The sequence below is a fragment of the Colobus angolensis genome, unplaced genomic scaffold (genome assembly GCF_000951035.1).
Source record: "Colobus angolensis palliatus isolate OR3802 unplaced genomic scaffold, Cang.pa_1.0 Scaffold276, whole genome shotgun sequence".
Lineage (NCBI taxonomy): Eukaryota > Metazoa > Chordata > Mammalia > Primates > Cercopithecidae > Colobus > Colobus angolensis.
This window is the reverse complement of record NW_012115999.1, coordinates 1,332,909-1,348,012: the sequence shown is the minus strand read 5'-3', so window position 1 is coordinate 1,348,012 and position 15,104 is coordinate 1,332,909. Positions and strand designations below refer to the sequence as shown.

Here is a 15,104-nt window from a genome sequence, read left to right as displayed (position 1 = left end):
CTGCAGCAGCTGACCAGCACCGATTGTCCGGCACTCCCTAGTGAGATGACCCCAGTACCTCAGTTGAAAATGCAGAAATCACCGGTGTTCTGTGTCGCTCGCGCTGGGAGTTGGAGACTGGAGCTGTTCCTTTTCCAGTCAATTTTATATTAAGTGCTGTGTGGCAATGAGAAGAATATACATTCTGTTGTTTTTGAGCGGAGAGTTCTGTAGCTATCTATCAGGTCTGCTTGATCCAGAGCTGAGGTCAGGTCCTGAATATCTCTGTTAATTTTCTGTCTCAATGATCTGTCTAATATTGTCAGCGGGGTGTTAAAGTCTCCCACTATTATTGTGTGGAAGTCTAGGTCTCTTTGTAGATCTCTAAGAACTTGCTTTACGAATCTGGGTGCTCCTGTATTGGGTATATATATACTTAGAATAGTTAGCTCTTCTTGTTGAATTAAACCCTTTACCATTATGTAATGGACTTGTCTTTTTTTACCTTCATTGGTTTTAAAGTGTGTTTTGTCTGAAACTAGGATTGCAACCCTGCCTTTTTTCTCTGTTTTCCATTTGCTTGGTAAATTTTCCTCCATCCCTTTATTTTGAGCCTATGTGTGTCTTTGCGCAGAACATGGGTCTCTTGAAGACAGAATACCAATGGGTCTTGGCTGTTTATCCAGCCTAACACTCTGGGTCTTTAAATTGGGGCATCTAGCCCATTTATATTTAAGGTTAGTATTGTTGTTACATGAATTTGATCCTATCATCATGATGCTAGCTGGTTATTTTGCAGACTTGTTTATGTGGTTGCTTCATAGTGTCACTGGTCTGTGCTTCAGTGTGTTTTTGTAGTGGCTGGTAATGGTTTTGCCTTTCCATATTTAGTGCTTCCTTCAGGAGCTCTTGCAAGGCAGGCCTGGTGGTGATGAATTCTCTCAGCATTTGCTTGTCTGAAAAGGATCTTATTTCTCCTTCAATTATGAAGCTTATTTTGGCTGGACATGAAATTCTGGTTTGGAAATTCTTTCCTTTAAGAATATTGAATATTGGTCCCCAATCTCTTCTGGCTTGTAGGGTTTCCACTGAGAGGTCCGCTGTTAGTCTGCTGGGTTTCCCTTTGATGCTGACCTGGTCTTTCTCTCTGGCTGCCCTTAACATTTTTTCTTTCATTTCAACCTTGGAGAATCTGATGATTATGCATCTTGGGGTTGATCTTCTCGTGGAGTATCTTACTGGGGTTCCCTGGATTTCCTGAACTTGAATGTTGGCTTGTCTTGTTAGGTGGGGGAAGTTCTCCTGGATGATATCCTGAAGTATGTTTTTCAGCTTGGTTCCAGTCTCCTCATGTCTTTCAAGTACTCCAATCACAGGTTAAGTCTGTTTACATAATCCCCTATTTCTCAGAGGTTTTGTTCATTCTTTTTCATTGTTTTTTCTCTATTTTTGTCTGCCTGTCTCATTTCAGAAAGATAGTCTTCAAGCTCTGAGCTGCTTTCCTCTGCTTCAGGTATTCTGCTGTTGATACTTGTGATTGCATTGTGAAGTTCTCATGTTGTGTTTTTCAGTTCCATCAGGTCAATTATGTTCCTCTCTAAACTGACTATTCTGGCTATCATCTCCTTTATTGTTTTATCGTGATTCTTAGCTTCTTTGCATTGGGTTAGAACATGCTCCTTTAGCTCCGTGAAGTTCATTATTACTCACCTTCTGAAGCCTACTTTTGTCAAGTCAGGCATCTCAGCCTCAGCCTAGTTCCATGTCCTTGCTGCAGAGATGCTGCCATCATTTGGCGGAGAAAAGACACTCTGGCTTTTTGAGTTTTCACTATTTTTGCATTCTTTCTCATCTTTGTGGGTTTATCTACCTTTGATCTTTGAGGTTGCTGACTTTCGAATGGGGTTTTTATGGGGTCTTTTTTGTTTATGTTGTTGTTGTTTTCTGTTTGTTTTTAACAGTCAGGCCAGTCTCCCATAGGGCTGCTGTGGTTTGCTGAGGGTCCATTCCAGACCCTAGTAACCTTGGTTTTTCCCAAACCTGGAGGTATCATCAGTGAAGGCTATGACTGCAAAGATGGCAGTCAGCTCCTTCCCTGGAAGCTCTGCCTCAGGCGGGTACTGACCTGCTGCCAGACCGAATGTACCTATAGGAGGTGGCTGGAGATTCCTATTGGGAGGTCTCACCCAGTCAGGAGGAACAGAATCAGGGACCTGCTTTAAAAAGCAGTCTGGCTGCTTTTTGGTAGAGGAGGTGTGCTGCACTGGAGGGGACCTTCCTTGTCCAAACCATTTGGGCACTCCAATGCCAGCAGCCTAGAATGGATGAGTCAACTGAGTCACAGAGATGGTGACTGGCCCTCCCTCTGGGAGCTCCATCCCAGGGAGAGATGGAGAACCTTGGCTGGAATGGATCAAGTCCCTGTAGGGAGGTCCTGTCCAGTGAAGAGGAATGGATCAGGGTCTGGCTTAAAAAAGCAGTCTGGTAATGATCTAGTAAAGCAGCTGTGTAGCATTGAGGGGAAACCCTTTCTCATCTGTAACATTTGTATTCTCCAAAGCCAGCAGACTACAGTGGCTAAGTCTGCCAAACCACAGAGATGGTGGCCACTCCTCCCCCTAAGAGCTACGTCCCAATAGAACCCTTTTGAAGTGGCTGAAGGCCCCACAGGAAGGTCCCGCCCAGTGAGGAGGAATGAATCAGGGTCCTGCTTAAAGAAGCAGTCTGGCCATGACCTACCAAGGCAGCTGTGCTGCGTTGTGGGGGACCCTTCCTCATCTGGACTGTTCATATTCTCCAAAGCCGGCAGGCTGGAACGGCTGAGTCTACCAAACCGCATAGATGCCAGCCGCCCCTCCCCCCAGGCACTCAGACCTGTCTCAGGCAGATTCTACCCTGTTGCTGTTGGCAGACTGGAACCCAAGCCAGTGGGTCTTAGATTGTGAGATGCCATGGAAGTGGGGCCTGCAGCATGATGCTGCTTGGTTCCCTGGATTCAGCCCCCTTCCTAGGAATATGTACGGATGGATTTCCTCACTTGCTGGGGACCCCAGGGCCAGAGTATACAAACTCCTGTGTCTCTGTGTGTGCTCTGCCAAAACTCCACACAGCTCTGTGCATCAGACCCAAGACCCTGGTGGCATGGGTTCACAAGGGGATCTCCTGATCCACGCGTTACAAAGGTCCATGACAGAAGTGTGGATCCCTGGGCAAGGCTGCATAATCACTCATTGCTTCCCTTGGCTGGCAGTGGGGGTTCCTTTGGCTCCATGCTGTTCCCAGCTGTAGGAGGTGGTTGGAGATCCCTATTGGGAGGTCTCACCCAGTCAGGAGGAACAGAATCAGGGACCCGCTTAAAAAAGCAGTCTGGCTGCTTTTTGGTAGAGGAGGTATGCCGCACTGGAAGGGACCTTCCTTGTCCAAACCATTTTGGCATTCCAAAGCCCAAGGTCCCCCACCCCACAGCTTTTCTTCCTTCTCTGTGGGTTGAGCTGTCTGCCTGGACAGTCCCACTGCAAGGTGGGTATTTCAGTTGAAGGTGCTGAATTCACTTACCCCTTTTCACTCCTTTCCATGAGTGCCATGGATCACAGCTGCTTCTAATCAGCCATCTTGTATCCTACCACAGTCACACGTCTTGATTTCAAAACTAACTACAACGCTACAACAATTAAGACATAGTAGTAATAGCATAAGGACGGGCACACATATGGATGGAATAAAATTGAGAATCCAGAAATAAACCCTCAAATTTACAGTCAACTGATTTTTGACAAGCTTGTAAAGGCAATTCACAAAGGAAAAGAATTGTTTTTACAATAAACAGTGCTGGAAGAACTAGATATCCACATGAAAAACCTTGGACTGTTCATCATACCATACACAAAACTTAACCCAAAACAGATCATAAAAACTAAATACAAGAGCTAAAACTAAAACTCTTGAAGAAAATATAGAGGTAAATCTTCATGATCTTAGATTTGGCAATGGTTTCTTAGTTATGACATACAAAGAACACATAATAAAAGAGAAAATAGGTAAATTGGACTCATAAAAAAAAAGTGTTGTTGGTTTTGTTTTTGTTTTTTTTTGTTTTTTTTTTTTTTTGAGACAGTGTCTTTCTCTGTTGCCCAGGCTCGAGTGCAGCGGCGCAATCTCGTCTCACTGCAACCTCTGCCTCCCTGGTTCAAGTGATTCTACTGCCTCAGCCTCCTGAGTAGCTGGGATTATAGGCACCCACAACTAATTTTTATATTTTTAGTAGAGATGGGGTTTCACCATGTTGGCTAGTCTGGTCTCAAACTCCTGACCTCAGGTGATCTGCCCACCTCAGCCTCTCAAAGTGCTGGGATTACAGGCATGAGCCACTGAGCCTGGCCTTCATCAAAATTTTACCAATTTGTGCTTCTAAGGGCACTATCAGTGAAAAAAAAAACTTAACAGAATGCAAAAAAAATCTGCAAATCATTAAATCTGATAGGGTTCTAGTATCCAAAATATGAAAAGAATTTTACAACTCAACATTAAAACAAAATATAAATTAAAAATGGGCACATGATCTTCCAAAGAAGATATACAAATACCTAACAAGCACAAAAAAGATACTCAGCATCATTAGTCGTCAGGGAAATGTACATCAAAACCACAATGAGGTGCCACTTCACACCCACTAGGGTGGCTGTAACAAAAAATACAATACTATGCACTAGTAATGGTGTGGTGAAATTGGAAATCTCATACATTGCTGGTGGGAATATAAAAAGATAAAGCTACTTTGTAAAACAATCTGTCAGTTCCTCAAAAGGATAAACAGAATTAACATATGGCCTAAAAATTCCATTCATAGATGATATACTCAAGAGAAATGAATCACATGTCCACACAAAAATTTTTACATGAGTGTTCACAGCTTATTATTCATTTTAGCCAAAAAGTGAGACAATCAAAATGTCCATCAACTGATGAGTGGATAAATAAAATGGCCTATAGCTGGAAGTATTGGGGAAAATGTGAAATGATTTTTAAAGAATACAATGTTTCTTTTTGGAGTGATAAAAATGTTCTAATACTGATTTGTAGTGATAATTGCAAAACTCCATGAATATACTAAAAAACTATTCAATTATACACTTTAAGTGAACTGTATGATATGTGATACGGTTTGGCTCAAACCATACATCACTCATATCTCCACACTTAAATCTCACCTTGAATTGTACAAGGGAGGGGCCAGATGAAGGTAACTCAATCATGAGGGTCTTTCCCGTGCTGTTCTTGGGATAGTGAGTAAGTCTCACGAAATCTGATGGTTTTATAAATGGGAGTTCCCCTGCACAAGCTCTCTTGCCTGCTGCCATGTCAGATGTGCCTTGGCTCCTCCTCCGTCTTCTGCCATGATGGTGAGGCCTCCCCAGTCATGTGGAAATGTGAGTCCATTAAACTTCTTTTTCTTTATAAATTACCCAGTATCAGGTATGTCTTTATTAGCAGCATGAGAACAGACTAACACAGTATGGAAAATATATCTCAATAAAGCCGTTAGAAAAAATATATACAGCTCAAAATTTGAGGACTGGAAGAGACTACATGTGAAGAGATTTTGCCTCCAATATTTGTTACTTGAATTACAGCCACAGACCATCTCCATTTCAGAGACTACTGAAACAAAAATGAATGATTCATACAGTGACTTCATCCTAAGACACATATTATCTATCCTGTTTTCCTTTTAAAACTCCTAAAGATAAGTTTTTAGCCAAAAATATCTAGTCTAAAATAGAGGTGCCCATAAAATTTTCCAGACTTAAATAATAATTGTATTATAAAATCAATTGTCTACTTGTGAACAGGGAACAATACTTATTCATGGTATGAATAGTCAGAATTAGCCTCATGATACAACTGCAAATAAAATTCATAAGATACGTCAGATACAGTGACAGAAAGACATGCATCCTCTCTAATCCTCTCAACAATTGTACAATGAAGACGAGAAAATTAGGATTCAGCGACATTAAGTGGCCTGTCTATTCAGGGATTAGCCAGCAAAGCTGGGATTTGAACCCAAGACTGCCTGTCTCTAACCTATCTTTAAGAAGGAATAAAGCTTCCACCCAGGCAATATTAATAGAAAAGAATGACCACAAACATGTCCTATATAAAATATTTGAAATTTTAGAGCTTAAAGGAAACTCAGAAAATATCTATCTCAAGTAGCTCATTTTTCAAATGAGACAGTATCATCTTTGCAGTCTCTGATCAATGTTGGCTATTTCTACTACTCTCTCTTCTCCAATATACTACTAGGCTATCTGCAAGTGTTTCCTGATAGCCCTAGCATAAAGCAAATAAGAAATCACAGAAAAGTTAAGTTTCAGAAAGTCATAGATGTACTGAGTAAACCTCCCCAAATTCTTCCTCTTAGATAATAACAATAAATAAATGTTCCTCTTACTTGCCCAGTACGCGGAATTGTATCAAAGGGGAATGGTTATACAGGATTTGTAATAATTATAGGTACTTTGAAATCTTACCTTTGTGGCCACAATAAAGATGGTATAAAGGAACATAAGATTATGCTTTGATATTGCCAGATGCTGGGTGTGTTGGAATGTGAAGATAACTGACCCCAGAAGGGTTACCTTGGAAGGGCTGAAAATAAAACACATTTTAAATCAGCAAGTAATAAATATGACATATCTCCATCTCTTTCAAAGAGTGCTCTGCAAAACATTAATTTAATGGGTTATTAATAGATGTAATGCAAAGATGAGTTTTGTTAATACACTTTAAAAAGTGTTGAAAATGCTGAGTTATACAAAGTTAAATACCTTTCTTCACATCATAAACTATAGATTTTAGAATAACCATACATATTCTGACTCTCCAACAAAAAGAGTACATTTTGACATGCAATATTTCTGAAACATATTTGGCCATACAACAATTTTTTCATAAAGGATGTCAAAGTTCCACATTGTACAGCATGATTTGGAATTAGTCGTTAAAAACCTTACAGTGCTAAAAAGCTCACAGAGTGGAGTTGAGGAAAAGAAAGGCCAGATTTTTAGCATTTGCCTATTTCCATGATGTAAATACTCCCATCATGGCCAATGTCAGGCTGCTGCATGGAAGAGGAGAGAGGTACACAACTGGTTCTCATAAAATGATAAAATCCATCTCCAGCCCATCATTTAGCTAACTCCAGCACAGCATATTAGTTTTAGCTAATATATTAATGCTTATATTGTAAAATCTAAAATAAGATGCTAATTTACCAAATAAGAAGCATTACTTTATGATATATATTTGCCGCATATTTAAAGTAAATCTCAGTAACAAATCATTGCCTAGCTCTCTATCTTACAAGTAAAAAAGATAAATGATAAACTCTAAGAATGCCACACTGCAAAACAGGACAAATCTAAAGGTTCCTATAAGTCATTTTATTACTTTATTTATTTATTACAAGCAAAGGACTGAGTTCAAAACAGGGTGAAGTTTGGACAATAGACCAAACCTGAATTACTTTCCTGTGGCTACTGTAATAAATTACAACAAATTCAGTGGCTTAAAACAGAAAAATGTAAAATCAGTACCACTCAGTTAAAATCAAAGTGTCAGTAGGGTCATATTACCTCTAGAGACTCTAAGAAAGAATCCACTCTTTGTCTTTTTCAGGTTCTGGATCTCGCTTAACAATATGATTGAGTAACAGTCATGTTTTATTTTATTGTTTTCTTCTTTTTTTTTTTTCTTTAGTCCCCATATCTGTTCCATCCAAACACTGTTGAAGAAAGAAACAGATCTGCGGGACCACCAAATGCACTGCCAACAGCCATGTTTTGGAACAGTAGTCTCTAAACCTTTTTGATTGTACATCCCTATTGGTTAAAAAAAAAAGTTTTACAGCATTCCCAAATTATGGCTATCAGTTAATTTGGAAATTATATATAACTGCATTATAAAATGCACACAAAATTAAAATTTTTAAAGGATAAGATAAAAACATGGAATTATATCTGTTTTAAGGCTATTTTGCTTCTCTTTCTCACTGTTTGTTTTCTGCACCATGGTGGCTCATTATGAGCATTGCCTTGGCATACACATCTACCATTTTGGATTGTATCATCTTAAGGGCTGAATCTAAAGAATAAAGATTTCATAGACAATGCACTGGGGCAAGGCATTGGAGAAGGTCTTAAATTTAGGAAAAAGTCCATTTTAAATTGGAGTATGAGATTTGTTTAAAAGATTAGAATGCATTTAGAAAATCCTTATGCTTACTATATTAGTTTCCTCTGAAACTAGCAAACAAGTTATCTGCTTCCCAAATGCAATGATGAAATAAGCACTGAATAACAGTTAAAGATATTGCCATTCCAAAAGGGAGAAAAGAGAAGGAAAAAGGTTCAACAGACCCAAGCCATTTTGAAATCCAGAAGGGCAAATTCCATTAGGATTCAAGGCCTGGGAATAATCTTCTTTGGATTGAAGTGAGTCCACAGCTTCAACCACTACATTGGTGGTTCTGGCCTCTGCACCTGAATCCAGACTATGGGCCTGGCCTCAGGCCTCTGGGCCTGTAGCTCCTACCATGAAGTCATTCTTCCTTTCCCTTCCTTTTTCAAGCATATGTTTGCAGGTGAGCAGTTTTATCAGCCTGATTCTGGTCTGCAGAATTTTAAAAGTCTGACAGCCTTCTTTCATTTAATCTTGTCTTTCTCCTTTCGGTCCAAGCTGGCAGTGTTTCTTCTGATTTAATATTTCCAAATCCCTACCGGGTCTCCTTTGTATACACACCAATCCACGTCACTAGGCAAAGAGAGTCTTTCACAGATCTTTCTTGGATAACTTCCTCTCTATCCCTGGCTTCTGCTATAATGATTGAATGGATCCATGAGTCAAACATCCAATCCCTTCAACACTAGGAAAAGTTGTCCAGTCACACCCTCACTTCTCTCCAGATTTGAATCTCAGTTTTATCAACTTTGCAGTCTCAATAGGCTGAAAATTTCCCAAATGATAGAGTCCTGGTTTTGAGTGGTTTTATTTGTTTGTTTGGTTAGTAGCATTCATTCCCTCAATTTAACTCTTTCCTCTTGCACTCTACTATGAACATCAGGAAGAAACCAGGCTGCACCTGGAACACTTTGCTTGGAAATTTCCTCAGCAAAAATATCCATGTTTACTGATTACAAGTTATGGTTTCCACACAACTGTGGCAAACAATTGTGCAGCCAAGTTTCCACCACTATATAACAAGGATAACCTTTCTCCAGTTCCCAATATCATGTTCCACATTTCCTTCCAAGTCTTCACCAGCACTTTTAACAACATTCCTACCAACATTTTGCTTCTAACAATATATGTATTCTCTAAGACTATATATTTATAGGCTCTCTCTAATATGCTCCTCACTTCCTTCAGATCCCTCACCAGAAGTGCCTTTAACATCCATAGTTCTACTGCACACTTCAAAATTCCTCTAGCCTCCACCAATTATCTAATCCCAGGTGTCTGTTACAGCAGCACACCACATCGTGTATCAAAATCTCTATTACTTTCCTGTGGCTACTGTAATAAATTACAACAAATTCAGTGGCTTAAAATAGAGAAATTTAAAATCAGTATCACTCAGTCAAAATCAAAGTGTCAGTAGCACCACACTACCTCTGAAGACACTAGGAAAGAATCCATTCCTTGTCTTTTTCAGCTTCTGGGAGCTACCAGCATTCCTTGGCTTGTGGCTAAATCATTCTAATCTCTGAGATGTGTGGTCAAATCTCCCTCTGTTTTCCTCTTATGAGGATACATGTGACTGCATTCAGTCCCACCAGAAATCCAGGACGATCTCTTCATCTCAAGATTTCTAATTTGCAAATACGCAAAGAGTGTGTTCCCATATTGGTAACATTTCAGGTTTCAAGGGTTGAAAACCATTGGAACTTTAGAAACCATTATTCAGTCTTACTGCATTTATTTACTGTAAAAATATGTTTATGCAGAAAAATATAGAAATATACTGACACATTAACAGAAATTGTCACTAAACAATGTATTAGAAGTTTCTTTTATGTTAACATTTTCCCAAATTTTCCACAATACGTATATTTTACTTCTTAAAACTTGGGGTAGAGAAGGAAAAGAAGGAAAACACTCTAAAAGAGTTACTGTGGGGACAAGGGACAACTTGACTTTGTTTTTGGCAGGACTAGATTTTTTTATTAAATGAACTGGCAGCAATAAGCAATATGAAGGCAATTAAGAAACAATTCCACATACTAGCATTTAAAGAATACCTACGGGTCGAGTGTGGTGGCTCATGCTTGTAATTCCAGCACTTTGGGAGGCTGAAGAGGGTGGATCGCTTGACCCCAGGAGTTTGAGACCAGCCTGGCCAACATGGTGAAACCCTGTCTCTACTGAAAATACAAAAACTAGCTGGGCGTGGTGGTGTGCACCTGTAATCCCAGCTACTCGGGATGCTGAGGCAGGAGAATCACTAGAACCCAGGAGGCAGAGGGTGCAGTGAGCCAACATCGCACCACTGCACTCCAGCCCAGGTGACAGAGCAAGACTCTGTCTCAAAAAAAAAAAAAAAAAGTTTAATAAGATCTAATTAAATAGAAAGCTATCCGATGTTCATACATTGGAAGACTTAAAACTGGCCAGGCACGGTGGCTCATGCCCATAATCCCAACATTTTGGGAGGCCACGGCAGGCAGATCACTTGATGTCAGGAGTTCAAGACCAGCCTGGCCAACATGGTGAAACGCTGTTTCTACTAAAAATACAAAAATTAGCCTGGTGTGGTGGCATGCGCCTATAATCCCAGTTACTTAGGAGGCTGAGGCAGGAGAATCACTTGAACCCAGGAGATAGAGGTTGCAGTGAGCTGAAATCATGCCACTGCACTCCAGCCTAGGGGACACAGTGAGACTCTGTCTAAAAAAAGAAAAAGGAACACTTAATATTGTTATAAGAGAGCAACAGTTTCCAAAGCGATCTATGGGGTCAATGTTATCTCTATCAAAATTCCATCACTGTTTTTGTTTTTTGTTTGATTACTTTTTTTTTTTTTTTTGCAGAAATGGAAAAAATTACCTAGGATTTTTAAGGAAGCCTCACATTCACATGAAATTGCTAGGGACCCTGAATGGCCAAAACAATCTTGGAAAAAAAAAAAAGAACCAAGTTAAAGGACATACACTGCCCAATTTCGGAACTTAACCAAAAAGCTACAGTAATCAAAACGGTATGGTACTAGCACAATGATAAACACATAGACAATGGAATAGAACAGTCTAGAAATAAACCCATACATCTATGTTCAACTGATTTTCTAGTAGGGTGCCAAGTCTATTCAGTGGGAAAATAATTCAATAAATGGTGCTGGGACAACTATATATCCACATACAAAAGAATGAAGGCAAACCCCTAATTCATATGATATATAAAAATTAACTCAGGCCAGGCACAGTGACTCACGCCTATAATCCCAGCACTTTGGGAGACCTAGGCAGGAGTATCGCTTGCATCCAGTAGTTTGAGACTAGCCTGGGTGACATAGTAAGACTCCATCTCTACAAAAAATAAAAGATAAAAATTACCTGGGTGTGGCAATATATGCCTGTAGTCCCAGCTACTCAGGAGGCTGAGATGGGGGCATTGCTTGAGGCTGGGAAGTTGAGGCTGCAGTGAGCTGTGACAGTGCCACTGCACTCAGCCTGGGTGACGGAGTGAGATCTTGTCTCAAACAAAAAAAAAAAAAAGAAAAGAAAAGAAATTAACTCAAATGGATCTGTGAGCTTCTTTTAAGATAACTCTTTAAAGAAAACACAGGGGAAAATCTTCATGACCTTAGATTTGGCAATGGATTCTTACTGATGTCAAAAGCATAAGAAACAAGAAAATAGAGTGATGTTAGCAAGGTGGCCAACTACAAGTTCCTAGCCCTGCCCTCCACCCCAAAACAAACAAACAAAACAATAAATAACAACTACATTTTGATGAAAATAACTAAAGGAGAGTACCAGAATACCGCAAAGGAGCAGAAGCAACTCCATAGAGCACAAAAACACAGTATGGCCACATAGAGAAGGGAAGAAAAGTCCTTGTCTCCACCACTACTTCCCCTGAGAGGGTCAGCTTGAAATCAGGAGGGACTTCTCCCTTCCAAGAAAAGGTAAACAAGAGAACCCCAACAACCATCATCACTACGATGAACACCCACAGTCTTCACCACTGTGGACTTCTGCAGCCCTCATAGGTACTGAACCCAGCTGAGGGAATTGCCCAGAGTCCACATGGCTGTGTTCACCCCATGGAAGAATCCTATACCTCCCTCATCTTCTGTAGCCCTACCTGCTACTGTGCTATACCATTTTGAAAGCAGAGCATCTCTGGGAGTGCATCCTGCTCTGTACATAAATAGTTACTGTACCCTTCCATCCCTGAGGTTTTGTTGTCACTGTAACATGCCTGTCTAGTGACCTGCCATCCTCAAGCCTACCTGCTACAATGCCCTACTCTTGGGGTCAAGCTGCTATGGAGCCACTCCATCCCCTATATCCCAGTTGTTTCTGCGTCCTACTCCTCAGGGTCTAAGCTAATGCAGCACTTCACCTTCTGAGAAATGAGGGCTTTGGCCAAGCAGAGCAGTCACACCTCTGGCACCTGAGCCAAAGCAGCACCAGAGCTGACATGGCACCCCACCTCCCAGGGAACATGTGCACTGGTCTAGCCAAGCAGTTGATCCCCCTTGGCAACTGAAACATGCAGGGCCCCGCATCCCAGGGAAATAGAGCATTGGTTGAGTTGAACCACCCTGTCTTCCAGGCAGAACGAATGCAACACCCTACTTCCATAGAACCGGAAGAGTCTATACTGCTGAGGCATCCCACTTCCTCAGAGAGTAGAGTCATCCTTGTGCTACTTTTTGCCCTCCAGGGCCCAAGACACAGCTGTGCTCCACCATTACTGGGTAACTGTTGTTGCTGCACCTGGCCTCACAAAACTTAGGCCTCTGCTGTGTACTACCAGCCTAGGGTCCAGAGTCCCCACTGCACAGTGCCTCGTGCCCCAGGGCCTGAGTTTCTGGTGTGTACTCTTGACTCTGGGACTCTTGCTCTCTGGGGCTCAGGCCTCTGGAGCACCCCTTCTTCTCCAGAGCTATGCCAGTTCTGTGCCCTGCCCCCAGGATCAGAGTCATAGCTACGTCCCTGCCCCATGAGAACAAGCTGCTGTGGTGAACCTTAGCATCACAGACCCTAATTTTGTGGCCGATCTGCATCTACTCAGATCTCATAGAGTAAATGTGCAGCCCAAGTCCCAGGTGCTACAGTAGTTTCAAGAGACCCTGAGCTCAGCACACTGGCTCCACAGCCAATCCGAGCATGCATCCTGCAGCCCAGCACTGCTGTGACTGCCTGTGGGCCATGTCAGATCAGACACCAAGAAGGATCCCCTCAGTTAGGATCGCTCCCATTGTTGGGAAAACAAGAACTCGAGGACCCCAAAGTCCTTGCAACTGAGGATCCTAATAACTCATGCTACCAGTACTGCTGCAACAAACTCTTAAAGCTTAAGCCACTTAGGCACCCAAAGTCATCAATGACACTGATTATAGTTAAAGAAGCTGCACAGAAACTACACCAGTGTGCCCACTCAGAATAAGAGCCACCATACCCTGCCCAATTGGTATATACAGGTGAAAGCCTTTCCTTATGAAAACCACTATGTAAAGTTTGGAAGAGGTGATTGTTCCACCAGATGTGCAGATATGAATGCTGGGTAGGACACACAAAATATAAAAAAGCAAGGAAATGTGACACCACAAAAGAAACACAGTAATCCTCCAGTAACTGACCCCAAAGAAATGAAAAGTTATAAACTGCCTAAAAAAGAATTCAAGATAATGATCTTAAGGAAACTCAGTGAGATACAAGAGAATACAGACAGGTAATTCAACAAAACCAGGAAAATGATTAGAGATCTGAATGAGAAACTCAACGGAGACAGAAATCATTTAAAAAGAACCAATCACAACTCTTGAAGCTGAAGAATCCAATGAATGAAATTAAAAAAAAAAATAGAGCTTCAACAGCAGATTAGAAAAGTAGAAAAAGAATTTGTGACTTCAGAACAAGTTTTTGAAATCAGTCAGTCAGGAGAAAAAAAGGAAAAAGAATGAAAAAGAGTAAAGAAAGCCTATGGGACTTATGGGACACTATCTGGCAAAATTTTCACATTATGAAAGCCACGGAAGCAGAAGAGACAGTAAAAGGGACAGAAAGCTTATTTAATAAAATAATCCGCATATGTAATCCCAGCACTCTGGAAGGCCAAAATGAGAGGGTCACTTGAGGCCAGGAGTTCAGGACAAGCCAGGGCAACAATAGTGAGACCCTATCTCTACCAAAAACAAATGTGTTTTAGTTAGCCAGGCATGGTGGAACAACCTCTAATACCAGCTATTTTTGAGAGGCTGAGGTGGGGAAGATCACGGTTGCAGTGAGCTATGTCCATGACAGTGCACTCCAGCTTGGGCAACAGGGCAAGACTCTGTCTCTAAAAAAAATTTTTTTAATAAATCAAATTTGCTGAAAACTTCCCAAGTCTTAGTTGAAATACTGATATCCAGATCCAGGAAGCTCAAAAGTCCCCAAACAGGTTCAACCCAAAGACATCTTTACCAAGATGCATAATCACCAAACCGTCAAAAGTAAAAGTCAAGGAGAAAATTCTAAAAACATCAAGAGAAAACTGACATGTCACATACAAGGGAATCTCCATTAGATAATCAGTAGACTTCTCAACAGAAATCTTACAGGTCAAGAGAAAATGGGATGATATATTCAGACAGCTGAAAGAAAACAAGTGTCAGCCAAAAATACTATACCCAGCAAAGCTATTCTTCAGATATTAAGGTTATATAAAGATCTTCCCAGATAAGCAAAAGCTGAGAGAATTCATCACCACTAGACCAGCCTTACAAGAAATGCTTACGAGTGCCACAACTGAAAGCAAAGGGACAATTACTATCAAGAAAGTATGTGAAAGTATATAATTCACCAGTAGATAACTTCAAAATCAAACTCAGAATACCACAGTGCTGTAATGGT

At 40.8% G+C, this 15,104-nt stretch overlaps 1 protein-coding gene across 2 annotated transcripts in view; it reads right to left on the bottom strand.

Moving 5' to 3' along the window:
* Positions 1–15,104, bottom strand: part of TMEM38B (transmembrane protein 38B) — an 86,446-nt gene that overhangs the window by 29,092 nt on the left and 42,250 nt on the right. Inside the window, exons 5-6 of one of the 2 annotated variants that reach the window (XM_011948238.1) lie at positions 6,513–6,630; positions 5,599–5,634 (exon numbers count right to left, since the gene is read on the bottom strand). In XM_011948238.1, the coding sequence (XP_011803628.1) occupies positions 5,599–5,634; positions 6,513–6,630 (154 nt within the window). The remainder of the gene's footprint in view (positions 1–5,598; positions 5,635–6,512; positions 6,631–15,104) is intronic. The other variant, XM_011948239.1, reaches the window with a different exon arrangement.